At 55.0% G+C, this 18,317-nt stretch overlaps 2 protein-coding genes and 1 non-coding gene across 7 annotated transcripts; all 3 read right to left on the bottom strand.

Moving 5' to 3' along the window:
• Positions 1-336: 336 nt before the first annotated feature.
• On the bottom strand, positions 337-2,445 carry C2H12orf57 (chromosome 2 C12orf57 homolog). The gene is made up of 3 exons (XM_052174823.1): positions 2,064-2,445; positions 1,654-1,830; positions 337-557 (listed from the first exon to the last, which is right to left on the bottom strand). Exons 1-3 carry the CDS (start codon positions 2,113-2,115, stop codon positions 406-408), a joined length of 381 nt encoding a protein of 126 aa, XP_052030783.1. The 5' UTR covers positions 2,116-2,445; the 3' UTR covers positions 337-405.
• On the bottom strand, positions 2,379-2,440 carry LOC127679499 (U7 small nuclear RNA). The gene has a single exon (XR_007976804.1). It is a non-coding gene; the product is annotated as a U7 small nuclear RNA (small nuclear RNA).
• A 1,260-nt stretch (positions 2,446-3,705) lies between the features above and the next one.
• Positions 3,706-17,566, bottom strand: Atn1 (atrophin 1). 5 transcript variants are annotated; one of them, XM_052174829.1, is made up of 10 exons: positions 17,178-17,566; positions 10,856-11,030; positions 10,555-10,692; positions 10,321-10,434; positions 7,226-9,180; positions 6,859-7,081; positions 5,925-6,621; positions 4,924-5,067; positions 4,392-4,572; positions 3,706-4,268 (listed from the first exon to the last, which is right to left on the bottom strand). In XM_052174829.1, the coding sequence occupies exons 2-10, from the start codon at positions 10,880-10,882 to the stop codon at positions 4,235-4,237; spliced, it is 3,513 nt and encodes a 1,170-aa protein (XP_052030789.1). In that variant the 5' UTR covers positions 10,883-11,030; positions 17,178-17,566; the 3' UTR covers positions 3,706-4,234. The 5 variants fall into 5 exon arrangements, with proteins under 5 accessions (XP_052030789.1, XP_052030786.1, XP_052030787.1 ...); XM_052174826.1 differs by having other exon boundaries at positions 7,226-9,183; XM_052174827.1 differs by having other exon boundaries at positions 10,321-10,437.
• Between the last annotated feature and the right edge of the window lie 751 nt (positions 17,567-18,317).

Raw genomic sequence — 18,317 nt, forward strand, 5'->3', positions numbered from 1 at the left:
CTCAAACAGCAAGAACAGAAGGAGGGCGGGTAGAGGCAAAGAGCAGGAAGTAACCCTAGCCAAGGGCCCGCCCTCAGAAGAGTAGCTCTGACAGTGGGAAGCAGAGAGCCTACAGAAAAGCCTTGACGCCCCCTGCTCACAGGAGGTCCCACCTTTGTGAGCAAGCCTCCCAGGGGACCAAGAGGCCCATGTAGCCTCCACAACCTAGGGCAGGCTCTTGAAAGTAGGGTTGGTCCTGGCAAAGAGATGGGAAGGATCTAAAGGAGGGGAAAGGCCAGAGGCGGGTCGGGTGGCAACAAGTGGGGATAATCAGGACTACAAATGACTGACACTAGGTTTAGTCACAAGCACATTTATTATCCTCTGGAACACAAGGGCCTCCTCCATAGCAGGAAAGAACAGGTCTCAGGAGGCAGCCACGCTGCTTCCGGAAGCAGGCCCATGGGGCGGCAGGGTCATGGGTGGCAGGAACAGGGCCTTTAGCTTGCCTGACAGGCTGGCAATCTCGGGATCCTGGGCTTCGTAAGACTTGACCAGGCGGGCAAACTTAAGGACACCTGCAAGAAGAAGCGGGTGCTGGGGACGGGTGTGTGGAGGCAGCCGAGGGCGTTCCCTAGAGTGGGCGATCTCCTAATGGTCAAGAAACCATCTGCAAAGAGGACAAGTCACACCGATGTCCTGCATGGCTTCTACACCCCGGCCCCAGCCCCAGCCCGGCCCCGCCTTCACTAGGCACAACTAGATGCAATATGAAAAGCTCTAAGACAGCTGGGCCTGCCTTTAATCCCAGCTCTCAGGAGACACAGGAAGGTGGATCTCTTGAGTTTGAGGCCAGCCTGGTTTATAGAACGAATTCCAAGATAGCCAGGGCTACACAGAGAAAACCCCGTCTCAAAAAAAAAAAAAAAAAAAAACAAAATAAAAAAACATTACGTTTTCACTCTCAGGTGAACCATGTTTAGTAGCAGTCTAGCCTCAAGTGGCTTAATATGGCTAGCTAACAACAACAACAACAACAACAACAACAACAAATATCAATGAATAAAAGTGTCCTTGGGAAGAGAGAGCTCAATTTCCCACACCAAACTTATTAGCCAAAATACCTTGCAGGCACTGCCAACGCCTACTGAAAGGAAAACAAGAAAGAGTTCAGGTTAGAGCTAGGCCTGGTGACTCAAGCCTGTAATATCACCTCCTCAAAAGGCTGATAAAGGAGGGTCTCTGGTTCAAAGCCATTCTGGGCAACTTAGTGAGACCCCGACTCAGAGGGAATTGGGGAGACAAGGATCAGTGGTGGGACACTGGCCTAGCACCAAGGGCCAGAACATTTGTTGGTTGGTTGGTTGGTTTTTGAAGACAGGGTTTCTTTGTATAGACATGGTTGTCCTGGAACTCCTCACCCTACATACCAGGCTGGCCTTGAACTCAGAGATCTGCCTCCCAAATGCTGGGATGAAAGGTGCGTACCACCACTGCCTGGCTTCAAGTGCCAGAACTTTTTAGGCGGGGGGTTTAAGTCTAGCCCCTGAGCTGTGAGTGGCAATGTTTAATGTGACTGCCGCCCTGTGGCGAGAAAGAGATCGACCCAGGGGCCATCATCATGCGCCCCACCCCGAGTCCATTCCTCTGCCATGCCCTCCTGGTGGGACCCACCTTCCCCGTCGCAGCTGAAGCCATAGGCTTTAATAACCTCCTGCTGGATCTGTGTGGCTACGGGCAGCACGAACTGCAGCATCTTGCCCATATCGTTGCACGCATTGTCTCTAGCCTCGTCCATGCGCACGGCATTCTCTGGGGCCGAGAACGCTTGGATCACCTCCGCCAGGACCACTTCGAGACGGAAGCATCCCAGAGAGGTCCACGAGCGCGGCAGGCGAGCCCAGGGGAGGGGAGAGGCAGGCAATTAGTGGACCAAGGCCTGCAAACAACCCGATAAGCTTGTCCCCCCCCCCCCACCACCAACCCTTCGCCCTGATGGGCAAGGGCCCGACTTGGAGAAGGAAAGAATAGTACTGCGCCCTCCCCCCCCAAAAGATGGCCCACGCCCAGTCTAGGCGCCTCACCCTTGGCCTGCTCTGCGCTCAGGGCCACGGGCTGAGCCGAGGCGGACGCCATAGGACGCCACTCGGTACTTGAGCAGTGGGAACACAGAAGAGATCCGGAGAAGCCTGCAACCAGCCGCCTCCCCCACGGCTGCGGGCCGATGAAGGCAGAAAGGAAGAGGTATCGCACGAGGCGGAAGTCTCGGAGCGTGGCCCTAGCTCTAGCACACAAGAATTTCCCAGGAAACCGGCGCGGGATCAAAGCCCCCACACTGCACCCTAGGCAGAGGCAGCGGGAGCAGGAGCTCACTGTTGTTAAAGACCAATCAGAGTGGGAGGGGTCTTCCGACCGGAGTCAGAAAACCTGCTGGACAAATTCTAAAAGAGCTGTAACACTTGCGGAAGTGCGGCTGCAGCGAGCTAGGGAAGGACATCAACTCCACTTTCGGTGAGGGTGAGATCGGGGTGACATTTCCACACCCCTCTATTGATATGTGAATCATAAAGCACAGTTTGTTATTCAGTTCGATAAATAATATTCTAAAAGACTATTAAAACTGGTCGTTTCTTGAGTTTGTGACTACTTGTATGGGATATGCAAATGAGTCAATGCTGATTGGCTGAAAACAGCCAATCAAAGCTCCCGAGCAAAAAAAAAAAAAACCACCAGAGCTTCGCGAGAATAAAAGCTTGGCGCAGCGGCTGAAGTGAATTGGTCTTCTGTAGTGGTAGGCAATGTGGCTCCATCCTTCTCCTTGCAAGCGTTTGTCACCCATCCTCGCCCCACGCTGCAAGGACTCCGGAACCTGGTCAGGCCCTGCCCGACATAGCGCGCTGCACTTCTGTGCTACCAGCACAAAAGCTGAGAGGAAGTTCAAGGCCCTGCCTCATTAAAAATAGAGGGGTTGCAAAGATGGCTCAGCCTGCTTGGCAGTTCCTAACTGCCCTACTTCAAGCCACGGGATCCAACACCTTCTGGCCTCTTTTGAGGCCTTGCGTTCATGAGTGCAGACATGAACTCAATACACCTAATTAGAAGTGAATCTTTTAAAAATACTAATCTTATTGGCCTCTTGGGTTGCACAAATTTAACTATTTCAAAATCATTTATAAACTGTGCCATGGAAAGGGAGTCGGGCCTCTGAAAGTGTCTCTGGAGCACTCTGGTGGCACGTGGTACATTACGTCAGTGATGTACTCCCAAGACCTGAGTTGGTTTTAGATATGGTTATGTTTGCTGTGGGCCTAGTCTTGCTCTGAAGGGCCTCAGGGGCTTAACGCCCCAATCTAAAGGTCTAGGACAGGGCACCCCATAAGCACAGCTGAACATCCAAGATCAAGAGCCTTGTCAGGCTGGAGAGACAGCTCAGTGGTTAGAGTACTGACTGCTTTTCCAGACGTTCTGAGTTCAGTTCACAGCAATCACCGGGTGGCTCATAACCATCTGTCATGGGATTTGATATTTTCTTCTGGTATGCATGAAGACATTTGTAAAATAAATGAATAATTAAAAAAAAAAGGACTTGTCCGACTCATAAGTTTCCATAAGCAAACCCCATTCATCCCTTTCCACTTCCCCTCCAGCAGACCCCTCACCCTACCCACCCCAACACCCTACCCGCTGCAACCGCCCTCCCCCAAATAAAAACACGTCACAGACAAATTCCTGGGGAACTGTGAGGATGTTTTTGTTTGGTTGGTTTTGGTCAGGATGTTTTTTAAAGAGCATCATATAGATATTTATATATATAAATTATTAATGTGGGACGGGCAAGGGGCACATAGCGCCGAGGGGGTGCACACACAGGGATGGGGCGGGGGCAGCACACAATGCTACGCAAAACAGCCACATCTAACAGATGAAAAAAAATCACACCAACGGGTTAGGGGAGGCGCAGTGGCCACCAAGGATTGGGCATAGAGGAGAAGAAAAGCAGGGGACAGGAGGAGGGACCTGGTCCAAGATACTGTGCCCTTTCCGTCCCCACCCTTGCCACTTCCCACCTCTGCACACAGCCCTCCGGGCCCTGACCTTGTCTGTCCCTTCTTCCCTCCCTCCCTCTGCCCGGCTGCAGAAGCTCTGCAAGTGGGCAGCACCCTCTCCTCGGCTGGGGGTGGGGTGGGGTCAAAGGTTGGGGGCGGTCCTCCAAGGTCTGGATGAAGGAGCAGTGCGTGCTGTCTGGATCGCAGGTCTACAGAGGCTTGTCACTCTCCTTCTTCAGGTGACTAGGTAAGAGGCAATGCAGAGATGAGACTGAGAAACGCAGCTTCCCCTCCAAAGGGCATGGTGTCCTGCTGGGCCACGCCCATAGCCCACTCCCCCTGCGCTCTGGGGGCAGCCCGGAGTACCTGTAGTAGTCTTCCTGGGCAGGCAGCGGCACGCTGTGCAGCGGGTGATGAGCATGGAGCCACTGCTGCTGCTCCAGCGCCAAGCGCTGCAGCTCGGCCGACTGCGCGTGCATGGCCTGCAGCTGATGAGCTGCTGACATCGGGGCAGAGAGGGAGGCCGGCAGGTCCCGGTAAGGGGCAGCTGTGAGAAGAAAGCGTAGAGTAAGCGATTACTGGATGGGGACAGTCAGCCAGTTTCCAGACAGACAGAGGAAGCTAAGGCTAAAATGTAAAGTTAGCACCTATCCTGTCCTATCCTGTCCTGTCCCGTCCTATCCCATCCTATCCTGTCCTGTCCCATCCTCTCCTACCTGCTGTCGGCCTGTGCTGCAGCGGAATCAGCCCTAGCAGTCCTTTCGAGGACCTCGGGTTCTCTAGCTCTATCTTAGCTGCCCACATCTCTCTCCAGACTCCGCTTGGCCAGGTGCACCACCCGAGTTCCTCAGTTCTGGTCTCCCTCACTTGAGTCTCTCATGCCCACCTCCATCCTTACCAAAGAGCTGGTGACGAAGAACTTCGTTCTCGTGCAGAGGGTGAGGAAGAAGGGGGCTAGGGAGGGTCCCAGCTGGGTAGGGGATCCGGGTCAGGTGAGACCCTGAGGCCAGGGGGTCAATGAGAGGGTGCACCGAGGCGGAGGCTGGAGGGCAGACAAGAGGAAGGTGTCACCAGGAGGCAGGCAGGGCTGGGGACAACTATGCCCTGGGGTGGAGGGATCTAGCTTGTCAAGACAGACACGAGGATCCAGGAGAAGCAAAGTGAACAGATAGGACCCTGTGAGATGGACAGGACAGCGGAGAGGAGACACGGGAGACTGGAGACAGGACATTACAGAGCAGATAAGCAAAGAAAAGACTGGACTACTCTAAAGAGATGAAGGATACCTTTAGGAAACGCTTCCTTTCTTAAGTTTAAGAAATATATCAGGGAGAACTATCACTAGCTGGTGGGAACGTGAGCAGAGTGAGACGCACAGGACCGCCCAGAGCTCGCTGCTCTGTGCTTACTAAATAAACAAATAAACGCTCTAGTAAGGGGGCCGGGTGAGAAGAAACAAGGAACTCCAAATGAACGGCTCTAAGGCCAGCCAGGCAGGGCTCTGGGCTCTAAGCTACAGTCATAAGTACATACAGTACATACGACGGTAGAGAAGCTCACTATTGCCTGTGGCAAAGCTTCATGGACTCTCCTAAAAGGCTTTAAATATCTACAGGTGGGCAGAAACACAGAAGACTCCTAGATGTAAAGAAAAGGAGATGCTGGCGGCAAACAAGATTCACATACAAGAAACAGAACATTCATATAAAGATAAGAGAGGAAGGTGCTTCTTCAAAAGGTTCCGTACTGATCTGTTATCAGGGACAGAGGCTGGACTAGGAGTAGGGTATGAGACTGTGTGGAGGCAAGTCAAGGAAGCAAAGATTAGAACAGAGACGGGAGTCCCGGACGGAGAAAGGGAAGGTTATGGCACACTTCCGAAGTAGGAAACGGTCTTACCTGCGTGGATGGCATCCTGCTGGTGCAGGTGTAGGTGAGAGTGGATGTGGGAGTGCTGGTGGTGATGCGGAGTCACGTTGAGCATCTGCAGCCGGGCTAGTGGGTCATTGCCCAGGGCTGCCACCCTTTCTGCATGCTGCCTTTCAGCTGCCAACCGCTCAGCATAAGACATGTCAGGACGCAGGGCTGGCCCAGCTGCCAGCGCTAGCCGTTCTCGTTCGAGGGGCCCCAGGCTCGGATGAAAAGGGAACGGATGCAGGCCCGGGGGCCCGGGCTGTAGAGCCAGGCCCCCGTGTCGGGGGAAAGGATCCAGGCCTGGCCCGGGGACCCCATGTAGGGGTTCCAGCTCACTAGGTTTCACCTCGAAGCCAGGCTTAAGCCGGTCACGGAGGTCACGTTCACGGGCTTCCCGCTCCCGCTCTCGGGCAGCTGGGTCGCTGCTGTACAGGGCTGGGACATTGTAACCCAGAAGCCCCGGGTCCACTGCCCCCAAGGGCACATAGAATGGGTGGTTGCGATTGCCAGGAGACATGACATGAGGTCGGGCGTATTCACTGAGAGTGCGCAGGGCTGGTGTATCAGGACCCAGGTAAGGGGGCACTGTAGCCACAGCGCTGCCAGGCTCAAAGGGAGGCCGATGGGGCACTGGACCCAGAGATGGGCACTCCACTGGAGCACGGCCCTCCTGGGCCAATTTCTGTAGAAATCAGATAGAAGCGGAGTCAAAATAACAGACACAGAGCACAGAGCCTCGCCCCAGGTTGACCATCGGTCTCAGCCGTCCAAAGTCAAAACGCTTCATCCCACCCTCCCGCTGCCTGGAAACCTGAGCTTTCTGGGCTGCAGCGGCTCCTCCCGTCCGCCAGGTGGCGTAGCGACCGGCGGCGCAGGCCCGGGACCAGGAGCGGCGCGGCGCACCTTGTGACGCACTCACCACACTGCGCTCCAGCTCGCGCTCTTTCTCGCGCTCGCGCTCCTTCTCGCGTTCCCGCTCGCGCTCGCGCTCTTTTTCTTCGCGCGCGCGCTGCTCGGCCTCGCGCCGCACTTTCTCCACCAGGTCCGCGCGCTTCTTGGCCAGCTTGGATCCCTCCAGCGGCACGAAGTACAGGTCGCTGCGCGCGCACGAGTTGAAGCCGCGGTCCAGGTGCTTATTGAACCTGCCGGGCGCAGACCCGAGAGCTCAAAAGCAGCCCCTGCCAGCTTGTCCCTAATTGCAGTGGCACGCTAGCCGTGAAGGCAAAGCCCCTCCGCCCACAGCGTCCAGACCCACCCTCATCCATCCCCACCCCACGGCTGCTCACCTGGCTGACTGGCTGGCATGACTAGGCACGTCCACCACCTTGGGAGGGGGCGAGGGGCTGCGGGCCGGAGGCACCGGACTCTCGGGGGCTTCATACTCTTCGGCTGGTTCCTGTTTGATCTGCGTGGCAGCCAGGGGCGGCCCTGTAGTCGGGGCCGCGGGTGGTGGAGGCAGAGATGACAAACTTGAAGGCCCCGCGGGTGGCAGGGGCCCCGGCCCTACGGTGGGGGAGCCTGGCTTGAAGGTCCCTGGGCCTGCTGGCGGAGAGGTGCCTCGATAGCCAGGCGGGGTCCCTGTTCTGAAGGAGGGTGGTGACCCCGGTTTGTATCCTGGCGGGGTGGCTGTCTTGTAGGACCCTGGGGATGGGGCGCTCTTGTTGTACTGAGGGGGCCCAGGTGGCGAGGCTGTCTTGTAGCCTGCTGGCGAGGAAGCCACGGTGGCGATGACAGTGGAAAGTGTAGCTGAGGAGGTGGTGACTGGGGGCACTGGTGGGAAGGGGTAGGATGCCCCTTGGGGGCCCTGGGAGGAAGACGGGTGTGAACATGAGTAGGAGGCTTGAGAGGAAGACCCAGCAGAGTTGGAAGAAGAAGAAACCGGGGGGCCATTGGGACCTGCTTGGCTGTAGGACACCTGGCCATGAGGTGGAGGCAGGTGTGCTGGCCCTGGTGGGTAGGGCCTCAAAGACCCCAGGGAGGGTGACATGTTGTAAGGGTGTGCATGATGGGAGTTACTGCTCTCTAGGGGGTGAGGATAGGCTCCGGGGGGAGGGGGCCCAGAGTTCCCATGGTGCTGCTGCTGCTGCTGGTGATGGTGATGTGGAGGGGCTGGCGGGTGGGCTGTGGACTGACCCCCGGTGGGAGGGAAAGGGCCTGGATGGGTGTTGTTGTTGGCCAAGAGGCGGCCATAGGGAGGGGGAGGAGGGGGACCCTGGCTCCACACAGCCTGGGATGCAAGAGAAGGCTGGGTATACTTGGGGGGCTGATTAGAGACAGACATACTTGTTGGTGGGGGGAAGGAATGAGGGTAACTGGGCAGGGCCTGGGAAGCTGGGTACTGGGAGGTGGAGGAGGAGGAACTGGAAGCTGCAGCTGAGCTACTGGAGGATGAATATGGATATCGCATTGGGGGCCCAGGGGCAGAGGAAGAAGCAGGGGGCAAAGGGTGGGGGGACGGGGCCAGCGTTGGGCCCTTCTCTGGGCCAGGAGGAAGTCCACTCATGCCCTGCCCCATGGCATGGGGAGAGGGCAGATGCCCAGGGATCGGCTGAGCCCCCATGCCAGGAGGAGAGGCTGAGGCATTGTTGAGGGGTCTCAGGGCAGGCGGAGGAGGCAGGTTTGGTGTGACATGGGGGAAAGTAGCCGGTGGGGGGGCAGAGGGTAAGTTCCCACCACCCACTGGGGCATTGGGTGGCTTTGCCGGAGGCGCACCACTGGCCCCAGAGCTTGATATTGGAATTGGGGTAGTGGGTGGGGGGTGCTGCTTGCCTCCACTAGGGGCGCCCACAGAGGAGGCAGCTGCTCCCCCTTTAGGACCCATGGGGGGTCCAGATAAAACACCTCCACCAGCATTCCCAGGGTAGAGCTGTGGGTGTGGGGGAGGCGCTCCAGGAGGTGGGCCCTGGAACAATCTCGATGTGGGGGGCTCCATTGGGGCATGATATCCAGTAGGCGGCACAGAGGGGTGAGGGTCAAAGCCAGGCTCGGGCTGCCGAGAAGCGTTGTCTGGTGGTGGAGGGGAAGGAGGAAAGAGTGGAGGTGGGTGGTAGGGGCGGGCCGGGCCCTGGGACAGGCCAGAGGACGAATCCGAGTCGTTCTCCACACTGCCGGGGCTGTAGATGCTGGGAGACGTGCTTCGGTTGTCCTGGTCTATGTCTCTAGGGTCGCTGCTGGCGTCATCGTTAATGCTGCGCCCATCCAAGCTGTCCAGATCCGAGGGCGACTGTGGGCGAGGGAGCTCCTGCTGTGAGGGAAGAGGGCCACATTTCCTCTTTTCCTTTCCCGTTCTCCAATGATTACTACCTCCTCTCAGGACTGCTGTGCCAGTGTGCTGTCTGTGACTGGGAGGCTTGCTCAAGGCCCCTCTGTCACCTAGCACGTCTCTCTCCCTAAGTCAGTGCTTCCTTCCTTGTCAAACGTGAGACCTTCAGGTGTCCATCTCAAACCCCGTCCCTTCACAGCTGACTACAGACCCTCGCCACCTCGTCTGCACCCTCTCAGGTTTTTCTCTGGCCATCTCCAAATGCTTGGTTTCCTTCCCACCGCCTCAAGATTTATTTTTATTACTTAAATTATGTGCATTGGTGTTTTACCTGCATGCATGACAGTATGAGGGTATTGGGTTCCCTAGCAACTGGAGCTACATGCAGTTGGGAGCTGCCATGTGGGAGTTGGGAATTGAACCAGGTCCTCTAGAACGGCCAGTGTGCTTAACTGAAGAGCCGTCTCTCCAAGTGCCCCTCATCCACCTGTTTTAAAGATTGTTTAAGATAACCTAGGCTGATATCCAAATTACCATGCATCACAGGATAAAGATGAATTTTTGGTGTGTGTAGGGGGGTGAGGTCTTGAGACAGAGTTTCTCTGTGTGGCCCTAGCTGTCCTAGAACTCACTCTGTAGACCAGGCTAGTCTCAAACTCAAAGATTTGCCTGCCTTTGCCTCCCTGGTACCTAGGATTAAAAGCTTGCACCACCACTTCCCGGCTGACCTTGAATTTTTATTTTCCTATGTCCATCTTCTGGATGCTAGGATAAGAGCTGTGCACCGCCAAGCCCAGCTTCTAGATGTTATTAGGTGCTTGGACTCAGCACTGTGTACTAGGCAAAGCACTCTATGCAGCGAGCTACATTCCCAGACGCATTTCTGCATCCTCCTTACAGCGCTTGGTCTTCCCACAAAGGAGGCTATGATAGCCTTCTCTGTCCCCTGTGCTCCAGCCTTATCACACACTACTGTTCTTACTAAAGGTCCACGTGCTCTCCACTATGATATAGGCAGGACTACTCAAATAGGTGCCAGGACAGGGTTTCATATCTAAACAGCGAAGCAGGAGTGGCTGCAGAGAGAACACAGGTCACGACAGCTGCACGGCCTCTCACCTCGGTTTTGGCCTTTTTGGGCGCACTGGTCTCCTCGCTCTCGCTCTCTGAGATCTCCTCGCTCCGGCCCTGCTTGTTGGCCTTCGGGGTAGAGGTCTCCTCTACTCGGGCCTTCTGCTGGGGACAAGAGAACATTCCTGTCTTCTGTCTCAAGCCTCTGCCAGACTGAAGCCTCCCCAAACACCCCCTCAGTTGCAGTGCTATGCACCCTGTAGGGACCAGAGGACAGAATACCTTGGCCGTCTGCCTGGACTTCTCAGCTTTGCCATCACTGCTGGATGTGCTGACCCCTCCAGGGGAGGCCCGGCCCCTTGATCTCAGCTCTTCCCGGGGCCCGGGGGCCTCTTTCTTCCGTCCACTCCTCATTGACATCTGAGAGCAGGATAGGTGCAGGTAATGTTTTCACACGGCCCCTAACTTTAGGCTCTATGCCGCCTCTGTTCTCCACTTCAAGCCCTTCCTCCTAGCTTCCCTGCCCCTGCCCTCGATCTGCCATACTGCATACATACTTACTGCTTATATAGTTTCTACTCACCGAGTCTTTATTCTGTCGTGTCTTCATTCTTCAGGCTGTGGAGACCCCATTCTCCTCTGCCTGGGCAGGTGAATACAGAAACGTGTCTGTTGTACCCCAAGCTCCCCACAACTGAGGCCTGGGAAGCTGGGAGCAGTTGTAGGCACGTGGTATTTGCAGGTTGTTTTCAGTCAATCTGTTAGGAAAAAGCATCAGCATCCTCACATTGTAACAGGAACAGTAGGGGCCTTAGTAAGCAGCACTAAGTCAGGCCACAGGAGGCTGCGATGTTTGCGACTTGCTCCACAGGCTACATCAGCTAAGGGAAGGAGATTCTTACACTATGATCTCCTTCATCTCTAGGGAATGCGGACCCTCCAGAGTACCTATGAGCCCCCACCTAACCCACTGCGGGCTTTCACCCTCCACAAGTCCTAAATATTATCTGTGGCCTGGTGTGGTAGTGGGTGCGTCTGTAATGCCAGCACTCGGAAGACTGTCATGAGCATCACACACTCAAGGCCAGCCTAAACTGAACAGCAAATGCCTGTCTAAAAGCCAGAACAAAACATTTGTCTACTCATGAGTTCCAGAGCCTTCCAAATTCCAAAGAAGCACAAAGACATGAGGCTGAAGCACTGGTTTACTGAGGAGCTCCTGTATCGAGCCCTTTACATAATGATTTCAGTAACATCTCCAGCATACTCTAAAGTGGGCATAAGTAACGGAACTGAGGCTCACAGACTGACAATGAATGACCTGCCCCACCTTCCAAAGGGAAGAACAATGACCCGATAAAGAAGCCAGAACCAACCCTCTGCAATCGACTTCAAAGGCCTGCTTACTTTTCTAAACTCTCCTCAGAAGTCGGAGAGAATTCTAAGAAGACCTAGATCAGTCACACAGATAAGAATCTTTTGTTCACATGGGATGACGCAGAACACATCTACAACAGGAGCGGCACAGTCTCACCAACATCAACCCCAAATCTGGGCATCTTCAAAACTGCAGAACCTTTTAGACGGCCTCAAGATGTGTTATCTGGTAATCAGCCTTTTCTACTTACAGGGGTTTTGTCCATACATTTAGCCTTCCTGGACTGACAATATTTGGGAGGAAAAATTGCTGAAAGTTCCAAACAAAATTTGAATCTGCTACATCGCCACCACCTTGCTTCATCTACAAGAATGAGTAAAATGTGGGCACAAGCTGCTATAGTACCCTGCCTTCCCACAGCCCTAGGTCCCTCTCCAGTGTCCCCGGTTCAACCTCTACAAATGACATATCTACAACGGTTTGTAACCTCAGCTTTGAACACTTCGATTTTATCAAACGTTTACATGGAACTGGTTACATGATCTACAGATGATTTAAGGAACATGGAAGAGTGTGTGCAGGCATACAGACACTGGGGCTTGAGTATGTGTTCATTTTGGTGTGTGCACTGTACTAAAACAAATCCCCCAGATATCAAGGGATGACCATATTGGTGTTTCCTGTGCTTAAAAGATATGTCAAAGCGTTCACATTATCCAGACACAAAATATACTGACTGACTGAGGGGAGAGGTATACAGATACGATGATGTACGTGTGGAGGTCAGAGGTCAACTTGTAAAGAGCCACTTCTCCCCTCTTGTTATGTGGGGCCCAGGGATCAGGCTCCAGTTGTTGGGCTCTATATACAGTGAGTGCCTTTAGACAGTGAGCCATCTCACCAGCCCAACTCAAACTTTTTTGAGGCAAGGTTTCTCTGTGTAGACCAGGCTGTCCTCAACCTCAAGAGATAGATCCATCTGCCTCTGCCTCCCCAGTGCTGGGATTAAAAGGGTGCACCACCACAGCCTGGCCCAACTAGAAATATTTTAAAACTACAAAAAGACAAAGTGTCAGTGGACATATAATACAGAGTTACAGATTCTACGCCTGCGCTCTCCGGCCTCGCACCTGTACCTAGCAGTACAATGTGGATATCAGCATCCGTGTCTCCATCTGTACTGCAACTCCTGCTCCTCCAGCCTTCACTCCACCCTCACCCCCTTGCTGGGATGACCTAGGACCTCACGCATGCCAGGCTAGCACACTTGGACTTGTTTGTAGTTCTTGCTAAGAGTCAAATCACTCCATAATATTACCCATATTTTTTTTGAATTTTAGTTTTCTCTGGATGTGTGTGCCACGTGTGTGCCTAGTTCCCGCGGGGGAGGGGGTGTCAGGAGAGGACAGCGGATTCGGCGGAACTAGAGTTAGGATGTGTGAGTGCTGAGGACAGAACCTGGGTCCTCATGAGCAACAAGTGCTCTAAACCACTAAGCCATCTCTCCAGTTCCCCTTTCACCCCCGCCTCTCTTTACCTCCTTCTCTGAGACAAGGTCTTACTATATAGACCAGGCTGGGCTTGAACTCACAGATAGCTGCTTGCCTCTGCCTCCTGAGAGCATTAAAAGTGTGTGCCAGCAAGCCCCAGCCTGTGACATATTTTAAGAGTGAAAATGCTACTGTCATAGTTTCCTCTGTATACTTTCTACTGATGCCGTGTACACACATATGAGGTCTTGTCCTTATCTGAGACAGAATCACACTATGTACCGTGTGCCAGCTACAAATGCAGGGTCTTCCATCTCAGCTACGGCAGGAGCACCTCACCCAGCCAAGTGTTCTATTGTCAATGACCTTTAAACCAAGTGACTGTCAGATCTTTTTGGTTGGTATTGTTTTGGGTTTTTGAGGGAGGGTCTCAAGTGCTGAAATTACTGGCATACCCTGGTCTTAGCAGGTTCTTTGAATTAGCTGGTAACCCTGGAGAGAACAGACTCAGTTTACCCACTCATCCTGCGTTGGGAGGTACGGGTACATGGCATTTCTGCATGCACTTTCTCTAAGGAACTCTTTGCCCAACACCACCGGGCCGTATTGAGGCAGGCAGTGGGGAGCGAGTGAGTCTAGCCTTTCCAGGAAACTTAACTACGTAGTCTTAGGGACACCAAACAGATGGGACGGAGCCCCAGGTCCAAACTTTCAACTGATGCTTTGCCCTGTAAACCATGTACTTCAACTACAGCTATACCTACACTTCCTAGTTGGTTGGTGGATTGGTTTTTAACATAGTATGCATTATCAGACACGGTGACACATTCCTGAAATCTGGCACTTGAGAGTGAAAGCAGGACCAGCCACCCTTGGCAAATAGCAAGTTCAAAGCCAGTCTAAGTTTTATGAAATCCTCTCAAAACATAAAACTGCAGATGGGAAGACAAGAGGGAGAAGCAGCATGTGTCCAAAGAACACTGAATAGAAGAGAGTAACGCTATCAAGGGTGCCCAAGAGGACCACCTGTGGCTGGTTTCCTCATCGGGGCCCCCTAGAGCAGCCGTCTCTCTCCCCATCACAGAGCCTGTTCACCCATCCAGTCTGGATCCTAAAAGACCCAAAAGGCAAAAAAATACAACAAAGTTCCTTGGAGAACAGGGCAATCACCTTTCTTAACATTTTTAAATCAGTTTAAATCTGATAGAAAAACAGTCTTCAATGGGGCAGAAGTTCCTGGGATAAGGATTGGCAGAGGAAGCTGGGCGGTGGTGGCGCACACCTGTAATCCCAGCACACTGGGAGGCAGAGGCAGGCAGATTTCTCAGTTCAAGGCCAGCGTGGTCTACAGAGTGAGTTCCAGGACAGCCAGGGCTACACAGAGAAACCCTGTCTCGAAAAAAAAAAACAAATCAAAAAAAAAAAAAAAGGATCGGCAGAGGAAGGGATGTTGGGGTCAGAGCATAGGTTAAGTCTGAACAGAGGCACAGTGGGACTCTAAAACCATCTTACTAGAAGGCCGTCTCTAACTGATGCTTAGGAGCATCTGCCATGTATAGCAGCACACCTCAGCCCTCATTACCTTACTGCAAAAGGAAAGCAAGGAACACTAAAACTTGGAGGACAGGGAAATGAGAAATCAGAAAAGAGTCTATGGGTAGGCCAAGGAAAGGAAATTAAGAGAACAGGTGCGGATCAGCGGTGGCGGGATTCCGAGAAGCCCTGGGTTAGATTCCCAGCACCTTATAAAACAGGGTGTGGTTCATGCCTGCATTCTCAGGATGGCAGAGACAGAGGCAAGTTCAAGGTCATTTCCGAGGTAGAGAGTTCAAAGCCAGGGTGGGCTATAAAGCCCATACACATCAAAAACAAACAAAAAGAAAACCCCAGAGATTACTACTAACATGAATGACCCGAGGTAGACTGTGGAACCCACAAGGTGGAAGAGAACCATCTCAGTTACCCTCTGACCTCCACTCATGCTCCACTGCATACACACAAAATAAATAAACGTAACTAAGTTAAAAAGAAAGGAACAAATATGAAAATATGACAGGGATGTGAGACCACGGCCACGTCACAGACTTCCCGGGAAGAGCTTACAGGGTGTCCTCCAGGATCGCCAACCACCCCTTCATTCTATACCTGCCATATTAACACCAGGTGAAAATGACCAGGATGTCCATGATGCACAGCCCAGCAGACAACAATGCAGCTCCCTAAACCTTGTTAGAACCCGACACTGTTGCAGGAGCTAGAGGCCCTCGCATCATACAATGCAGGCGAAGCGCAAAGACCAGAGAAGTGACTTGCCCAAGGTCACAGAAGAACCGCAAGGAGCACACCTTGGTCTCCCGGCTCCCATTCCAGGGCATCCTGCTCTAGCCTGTTCCGGAGCCCTCGGAGCCTCGCCATTTTTGTAGGTTCAGAAAAAAAGGCCAAAGATCAGTTGAATGCAAGGGTCACCCTGAGAACTGACAAAGAAGAGAGAGATCCAAAGAGGAATTCAAGGAAATAAAATAGTCCAAAGAGTCAGCCATCCATAAGACAGTAAGAGTGGCAGAGGCCGACGGAAATTGCCCATGGTGATGTAATTTGGGTTTTTTTATTTTGTTTGGTTCTGGAGTTCAAACCCAAGGCCTATGTATGAATGCTAGAAAATACCAGAGCTACCACCAGCCCAAGGCCACATAGTTCCAACAACAACATTTTCATTTTCCCACCATACCCAGGTAGAGGCTTGCAGGAGCGACCCACAAGCAACAGGAACAGGGTTACTTGTTCCAACAGACTTCTGGAGAAGGGATGCACCTCCGTAGGAGAGCCCTACAGAAGCATCTCCCAGAGACCCACCAAGGACAAAGCTACAGGCTGAGCGAGGCCCAATCTACACACTGAACCCCCATCTATCTGACTTCCCACTGGCTCACTACCATGGCAACAGGATGGATAAAAAAAAAGTGCCCCCCAAGAGACCATCCCAGGGGTCCATCTGGCAGCCACTATTACCACCTTAGTTGCCAAAGCAACTCCGACCTGCTCACAGTACCCTCAGGGAAGGGAGCTTTAGGGTAACCTGCCCCCAGGCACAAAGAGATCTCTGAGATCAAATCAGTAAGGAAGTCCTCCTAGATAGAGCCCAGCTACGGGACAGCCAGCGCTCTGGGGTGGGGGTGGAGGTCACAATTCCTTGGAATGCCTATTGGATTGCTCAATCCTCCTTTCCCATCCTCCCAGCCTTGTTTCTAATTTTCCCTTCAGTATTCCTGCCTTTCTTATTCCTGTTAGGAGGACACACACTCCCAATACTCAGTGCCCCCCAAGCTCCCCTTTCACGAAGTAACTAGGTCTGGGATTAGGAAAACAGGGTCAGAGGTGACCGGGAGTGGGAAAAAGAAAACTGAGTCACAAAAGATACGGCCTTCCCATTTCCACCCCAGAAAACGTCCGTCTTCTTAAAGATGGGCCCCTCCTGGTTTATCCCCATTCCCCCCAGGTTCAATCCCCCCTCTCGGCAGCTACAATCCTCCTTTTACCACCTACCACACCCCTTTCCCTGCTCCCACTTCCCTGTTCCTAATCCCCGCAATCGTGGGTTCTGGAACCCGGGTTCTGGGCCTGCGGGGTTCCTGGAGCCTTCACGCCCCACCTCGCTGCCATCTCTCCGATCCGTCCTGCCTTCTCCGCGAACCTCCCGCACAGCATCCCCCGGTTTACCTCCGCCAAGTCTCCACCTCGGCGTTCCTCCCCTCTAGGCTCTGGTCCTGGCGGCGCTCGGCCCCGTCAGCCCTCCTCCCAAGACCCTCCTCCCCCCCCCCCCTCCACCTCCCGAGCTCGCGACTCCCGGCCCGCGTCCCTCCTCCGGGCGGCCCCACCCCCTGAGTCCCCAGCCTCGGGCCCGGTCGTGCCCGCAATGAGGGAACGCGACCGGGAAAATAACAAATGGAGGCGGCGGCGGGAGGGGGGACCGGGCGCGGTGGGGGCGGGGAGCCGCGGGCCGGAACGGGGCGGCCCGGGCCAGCAGCAGCGGACCTTACCTGCGAGCAGCTCGGGACGGCTGGCTGCGAGTGCGGTCGGGCTCCGGCGCCTCCCGGGGACGGCGGCGGCAGCGGCCACTCCCCGCCCCTCCTTGCTGCACGGCTTCAGTCGCTGCCGCGGCGGCGGCGGCGGCCCCGGCCCCCGCGGAGGGCGGCCCCCATGCCGGGCTCCCCGCGCAGCCCCGATCGGCTCCTCGCGCTCCTCTCTCGCCCGCCCGCCCTCCCGCCCGGAACGCGCCGCCCGCCCCCGCCGCGCGCCCGCCTCCGCCCGCACTCGCCGCCCCGGCGAGGCCCGCGACCCCCGACCCTCCCGCCGATCGCGCCGCGCGCCCCTAGCTCGCCCCGAGGCCTGCCACCCCGAAACGCGTCCCGGCCCGAGGCCCCGGCCCGGCGCGGGGCTGCGGGCGGACGGACGGGCTGGGCGGCGCGTCCGGCGACTCGCACAGGAAAGCGGACGGCGGAGGGAGGGCGCTCGGGAGAGGGGGATGGGAGCAGGGAGGAAGAGGGAGAAGGAGGGAGCGCGGAGGAACGGAGGAGAGAGAGGGGCCCGGAGGAGACGCGAGGGAGGGAGCGCGCGGCAGTCGGGGGGCGGAGGATCGGGGAAGGGGAGGCGCCGGGCGAGTTGGCCGAAGCCGGCCGGGGCGCGGAGAGAGAGGGCCTCGCGGCGCCGAGCGTGGGGAGCTCGCGGGCCCCGCGCGGGAGCGGGCTGGGTGGGAGGGGCTGTGGACTGCGAGGGCAGACCTGGGGAGGCTGGAGAAGTTTGGGGACAAGAGGGGCTGTGGCAGGGGTGAAGTAGGTGGAGTTTGGGGAATGCCGAAGTAGAGATTTGGATAATGGGACTATATTGGAAAGATGGAGAGGAAGGGCCAGAAGCTGAGGCTGGAGGGGTTTGGGGGCTATTTTGGAGAGACTGCAATGGAAGTTTGTGGACCTGGGCTCCCGGGAAAGGGTGGAGAGAATGGTGTTTCTGGAAGAGATAAGAGGTTAAGGCAGGGATTGGTGTTGAAAAGAATGCAAACCACAGGAATTTGGGAATGGTGAAGGAGAGCTGGAGGGAAGTCCAAAGATACCTCTGTGGGAGAGAAGGCATGGGAAGTCTCCGAAGTCGGGGAGGGGGAGAGGATGCCCGTTCTACCGGGA

Source organism: Apodemus sylvaticus, chromosome 2 (genome assembly GCF_947179515.1).
Source record: "Apodemus sylvaticus chromosome 2, mApoSyl1.1, whole genome shotgun sequence".
NCBI lineage: Eukaryota > Metazoa > Chordata > Mammalia > Rodentia > Muridae > Apodemus > Apodemus sylvaticus.

Excerpts from the sequence above, each read along its gene's own strand:
- C2H12orf57 (XM_052174823.1), bottom strand. The coding sequence starts at position 2,115 with ATGGCGTCCGCCTCGGCTCAGCCCGTGGCCCTGAGCGCAGAGCAGGCC. Across the intron at positions 1,831-2,063 it reads GAGCGCAGAGCAGGCCAAGG|TGGTCCTGGCGGAGGTGATC; the intron begins GTGAGGCGCCTA and ends TCCGTCTCGAAG. Across the intron at positions 558-1,653 it reads CTTCAGCTGCGACGGGGAAG|GTGTCCTTAAGTTTGCCCGC; the intron begins GTGGGTCCCACC and ends TTCTTCTTGCAG.
- Atn1 (XM_052174824.1), bottom strand. The coding sequence starts at position 10,882 with ATGAAGACACGACAGAATAAAGACTCG. Across the intron at positions 9,184-10,320 it reads CCAAAAAGGCCAAAACCGAG|CAGGAGCTCCCTCGCCCACA; the intron begins GTGAGAGGCCGT and ends CTTCCCTCACAG. Across the intron at positions 4,573-4,923 it reads TCTTCGTCACCAGCTCTTTG|CTGCCCCTTACCGGGACCTG; the intron begins GTAAGGATGGAG and ends TTCTTCTCACAG.